The sequence below is a fragment of the Microchirus variegatus genome, assembly GCF_963457635.1.
Source record: "Microchirus variegatus genome assembly, chromosome: 5".
Classification (NCBI taxonomy): Eukaryota; Metazoa; Chordata; class Actinopteri; order Pleuronectiformes; family Soleidae; genus Microchirus; species Microchirus variegatus.
Window position 1 is genome coordinate 32,355,652 of NC_139806.1, and position 6,000 is coordinate 32,361,651.

At 42.7% G+C, this 6,000-nt stretch overlaps 1 protein-coding gene across 1 annotated transcript in view; it reads right to left on the bottom strand.

Annotated features, from left to right (window-relative positions):
• The window catches only part of LOC310927976 (phospholipid-transporting ATPase IH-like), a 49,137-nt gene extending 43,368 nt beyond the window's left edge, over positions 1-5,769 (bottom strand). Inside the window, exon 1 of the mRNA XM_083890433.1 lies at positions 5,633-5,769. Coding sequence (XP_083746559.1) covers positions 5,633-5,671 — 39 coding nt within the window. The 5' untranslated portion in view covers positions 5,672-5,769. The remainder of the gene's footprint in view (positions 1-5,632) is intronic.
• Positions 5,770-6,000: the final 231 nt, after the last annotated feature.

A 6,000-nucleotide genomic window follows, 5' to 3' on the forward strand; every position in this document is an offset into this window, starting at 1 on the left:
TAAATACACATGTGTGACATCAATATTTAAGCCATTTATAATATTTAGTGTATTTCACTAATTTATTCCACAGAATAAATATATTAATTATAAATACAACAGCCTTTAAAACCAGGATAAATCATCACAGATACCTTAGCCAGAGTTCCTACACCATGGTAACTCCACACCATTCTACAGCCAGCTTGATTAGTTTCATATCATATACAGGTCGGCTATGTTGTGTTAGTAACTTGTTTTGATTTCTATATATTAATATATTTAATTTTAGAAAGTGAGATGACAGTCTGGAAACAACACAAATATTTTTCCATACTTATCCAGACCTGGAAATTACTCTAATTAAATGCCATACTTTTCCATACTGGAACCCTGCTTATCAGACGACCTCTTGTCTCATGTCATGATATGGATATAATATCGATATACTGCCCAGCCCTAGTTGCTATTGCTCCAGCTCAACTGCAGAAGCATTTTTTGTTCAGGAAGTTGGAAGATTATATCAGCAGGATAGGTGTTGCCAATTTTGTAACGGCACCTTTTCCAACAAGGACAAGGTACGCACAGGTGCTTGGGAGACCAGCCAATAGGATCGCCCTTTCTTTATGAACTGCACTGTGATGGGCCAGATTTTTTGAAACTGCAGCAAAAAGACATAGGTTTGCGACCTGGTCAGAGTTTGCATGTTCTCCCCATGTGCGGGTTCTCTAGCTTCCATCCACAGTCCTAAAACAACAGAGGTTAATTGGACACTAATTAGACAGGTCGCTAGTCCAGGGTATACCCCGCCTTTCCATGTATGCTAGAATCAATACAGGGAATTCGCTGTGGTGAAATCGGTGCCAGAACACAATAAAAAAAGAAACATTTTAATTACGCACAATATTAACTAAATTAAAGTTAATATATGTGGAGGATAAAGTGGTAGATGCTGATTGAATGAATGAATGAATGAATGTTTCCCTTCATAAACTTAAATATACAACCATAGAGATGTCCAGGATCTAATTGTTCTTCTTCTTTAACCAGGCTGGTTATGTTGCATCTGTGAATTCACATTTAGTTTACAATCCAAACTAATGCAAAAAAAAAAAAAAAGAAGCAGGGTTAAGAAATACACCCTTCACAGGAAAACCCGTCAAGGACAAGCCACCAAGTCAATGACAGCGCGATGATAAGGGACCATTTGAAGTAAAAGGCTCATAAACCTGCCCAGTGGAGCGAAGAGAACTCAATCGCATGTATACTCTTCAGTGGCTGAAGAGGATTTACCTCTTGTTCCTTTTTCTGTAGATGATGAAAGCCTTTGAGGCCGCCTGCCTGCCCACATTTGGGCACTGACCTTGATGGCAGTTTACTGCTCTCTGCCCAGAGCATAAGGCTCGGTGTGCGCTGCTTATCGTGTTAATCGCCGTGCATGATGTCATGTTTGTTTCTTCTGCAGGGTCTCATTAAGGGAGTAGTTATTCATCAAACGGCAGGGTTAACAGGAGGTGAGATGAAAGGAAATAGAGGGTACAGCTACACAGCAGCCACCGTTCCAATCTTAAATCAATATGCAGATAATTGAATTAATGATTAATTCCTTGTCTACTTCATAACGTTGCAGAGGGGAAAAGGGGGGGGGGGAGTCGAGGGGCATCTCCGATGACCCCATCCTTCCCTCCTCCTTTCCGTCTCAGTGGTGGATCTGATTTCCCCTGATATCGGCTCTGGTGGAACATCCGTCAAACCCCCCCCGCACATTGTCACCTGCCTTACACGCACACGCACACATGCACACAAACATAGTTATGCTCACAGTCGGGTTTAAAGGTCAGGTGAAAGGGTCACAATCTGTACAGTATACTGCAGATGTGTCAATATCCTACAGGTGTCATCATGTCTGCTGAGCATCGCTGACCCCCCGTCAGAGCTGATTCATGATAAACACCTGTTCTCTATAGTCAGCCTCACCGACACCAGCTGCTTCCTGTCCCTGTAGATAATTACAGGCTGCTAATGGCGTCGACCGATTCAGACCAGAGCAGGCGACTGACATGGTCACAGGTCACCACCATCTGCTTTGCTGTGCTTGATGTGGATGTATTTCCTACAGTGCTAGGGCAATAATTTATACAACAATAATTACTGCAATCTAATTTTCTTCAATCACAATATAATGAGTAGGGGTGGGACAAAATGTTTATACATTGTCTTTCTGACTCATGAAATATGTATTTTAAAATGGTTGTCAAAGAAAAATCAATACTCGGATGCTAATCGATGCTACACATTAGTATCAGATTCGATATTCATTTGCAACAGTGTCTATAGGTCATCTGTAACGGTTATTTGTTATTTCTTGTTATCTGACAAGAAATATTTGTCTGGAAACTGTTTGAGTTTCTCTAGGAATCCCAGGATGAAGCTGAGAAAAGTTGACCAGCAACAAGACAAACAATGGCAGCCGACCGTACCAACTCTTATTTGATCGGCAATGAAAATATGGCACCCAGACCCAAGTTGTAGAGAAAATGAATAGTTAATGGGAACACAAACTGTTAGGTACTGCCTTCCTTCAGGGTTTTGTTCTTATTTTTTGGTTCTAATCCTGGTATTGGTTTGAACTTCCAGTATCATGCCAACCCTATATTTTAATTATTTTTTTTTTTTTTTTAAGCTACACTCTAAACAACACCAGTTTGTACAGAAGTTTAACTGGCTGAAGAAGTTGACATCAGGATAATGTTGTCAGGCCATTAGGAAAATAATTAAAATCCCAGACTTTACCGCTTTACTTTTATCACAATGTATAGTAAAGTACAATATGATTGACTATAGCACATGAGTCCTGTATTACAGAGAGTACAGGAGTATTCTAATCCAACAACAACAACAACAACAACAACAATAATAAAACAAGAGATAAAGGTCCAGTATGTCAGAATGTACTGATAAGTACAGGTTTGTATAAGTATATAATTCATTAAAAACTGTTTTGACCTATAAATTCCACAGTTTGTGTCAATGCTGGACTTAAAATTGCACCTGTAGCACAACAGTTCACAGGCTAACACTGCAGAGCGAGTCTCAGCGAGGCCTCTCCTCCTCCAGCTTGTTTCTGAGTCCTGACTGGGATTTATTTCCTCTGCAGACCAGGGCAACTGGAAGCCATGTGATAGTTTAGTATGCACGCATGTTGTAACTCACTAAATACCATTTAAGTGGGCCAGCCAAGTTCATTTCTATTCCACACATTCACTGGCCACTGCTGCATCTGCAGCCGCTAGCACATTCCCCATTTAGCTGCACAGAAAAACAGCGTAAAGCCCACAGAGCCAATGAGCTGCCAAAGTAGCTGGAGTGAAATGTTTATCACTGCTGATGATGACCAGTGTTTTATCACAGCCTCTGAGCCAGGCAGGGGTGTCACCGTCCTCCAAAGCCTTGATTCAATTTGATTCTCAATCTTTTCTCTCTCTCGTTCAGCGCAGATGGGTCTGCCATTTTAGACTCGTCTAGTTTAGTCTCGGATCATTGGTTTTATGTCACGATAACTTGATTTCCCTTTTGATTGTCTACGTGGTGCCATTTGTTTGCAGGGTACCACACTAAGGCCCTCGCTATCATATTAACAATATCAGTGTAACAATAACAAGTACATGCTCAAAAACATGGTTTTTCCACCACCAAATAAGGTCACATCTGATGCCACAAACATGTCTACAGCGCTAGTTATCGCTTTAGTGCAAGTTGAAATTTGTTATACATGTGGAGATGCCCTGTGCTTGCTACATGTATACATAACACATACATACATAACATAGGTTTACGAACGTTGTTAAAGCTCCCACAGAGTGGTTCTATCGCACATATATGTTAGGTATGGAGCTCTACTTACATACATTAACTTGTTTTTATGGTCAAAAACCTCCTAGTTGCTGTAAACGAGCCGATAGAAATCTCTCCTCACTGAAGCTCTCTTTAGCCGCGGTGTTTCAGACATAAATCTCTCACCCCAGAAGACAGAGTGTGTTGTGATTGGCCAGCCAGCGTAGAGCACTTCCCAACTGTCCTGCGATTGGCCAATACCCGGAAGTGACGTAATTAGCCCACCAGCTCTCAGAAGCGCAGCGCCCCCCTCTGGAACGGTGGATGCACTGCTACTCGTTATCAAAACATTGTTTTAACAGTGTTTAAAAATAGCTTCTTCACGACTCCCCGCCGCAGTCCCTTTGACCCGGAGTCAGAAGACACTGTCGCTCGTGAAACACCTCCACAACGGACCTTATTCTTCTTCTGCGGTTCAATGTACGCAACCGGATGCGAGTTAATTAAAAACATTCGTTCAGTAGGTCCTTCATGACGGGAGCACACACTCCGTCTGACACAGTCTTTGGACTGAAAACAGCAGCATCACAGGGTATGTGATGCAGGAGATTAACCCACGTTTTTAGGATGTTTGAGTCTTTTTAACGGATCTACAATTCGGCATTGATCTTCAGCTCACCGGACAGCACCGCTGATTATGTGCCGTCTACTAAACGGTCCCTGAACACACCACACTGCCCTGTTAAATATTGAGGTTTTAGACATAGGTAGTTTGTAGGATTGCTAACTCGAGATTTCCTACCATAAAGGAACTTTAAATTTCGGACGGTCCCATGTAACTTACACTAAAGTATATACAAAAGAAAGCAATCCATCTTTCCTCAGCACTGAGAGAATTCAAACAGCTCTTATTTTTGTATGTCTGCTTATTATTTCTCACCAGGAGTTTGCCCAATTTGTATGTCCTTGTATTCTTTGACCAGTGGGTTGTCGAGTGCATGTACCACTTGACCTTCTCGCGTAAACACAAACAAGTCTACATGCTTACTGTCCTTTTTATTGTCTTTTTTTTTTTTAATAATCGGACAGTAATGGACCACTGAATTACACAAAGACATGTGAAGACGAGAGGTTTGGCCTGAGGTTGTAACACGTGGTTACTTGACTAACTGTTGGGGTCGCTCTCCTGTGAACTCTGGCATCAACTGCTGCTCACTGTGTAGTTTCTCTTTTTCAGACACTTCTCTGTAAACCCTGGAGACGGTTGCCAGGTCAGTTTTTTGAAAATACTCAGACCAACTCCAATAACAGTCAGGCACCAGCAACCCCATTACACAACACCACCTTTAAAGTAGGGCTGCAACAATAAATCTATTCAGAAATTAAGTGTCATTCATTTTGATAACTAATGAATTGGCCTTGTTTTTTTTGTATTTTTTTAAATAATGAATACAAACGATCAGATAGTTTAGCTCCACATAACAAAGGGAATTAAACTGGATATTTTTCAGAGTTTGCTTGGTTTGAACTTCAGCAAATTGTCAACATTGACATTAAACAGCAGCTGAACAGGTTTAGCTATTGACCAACGAGTGTATGTTGAGACAACAATTCTCTCCGTGCACTATTACCTCACTAAAATGGAAATGGACCACGATCGATGTGTGATTTCAACCGCGATTACATCGAATATCGCTTGATAGCATCGTCCCATCACAGCGTCCACAGTGTGATGGTGCTGACAGACGCTGGGGAGGATGGATGCATGGATGGATGATGGATGGATGATGCATGGATGGATGGAGGGGGTAGGACTTACGTATCTGCTGATGATATTCCGGAGCAGGGTGAAATCCATCCTTTACGCAGCTCCGGCGACGACTAAACTCCTCAGTTGTTCGTAAACGCTACCTAATGCGGCTCTTTCCACCGGCACCCATAGCTTCTCACCACCGGCAGCAGCATCAGCACCACCGCCGCCTCCCCCGTGACTGTGTTAGCGAGGAGCAGCGCTCTCCCAGTCGGCTGCTGGTTTTCATGGCATCGCTGGGGGAAGAGCCACATACAGCAAGAGTGATTACACCGACCCGCACTCACGCTGCTGCCGCCGCCGCCGCCGCCGCGGCTGTGGGCTCCATTTCACAGCGACCTTCACAAAGCTCCACACGGGGCCGTTCTCGCCGGTGA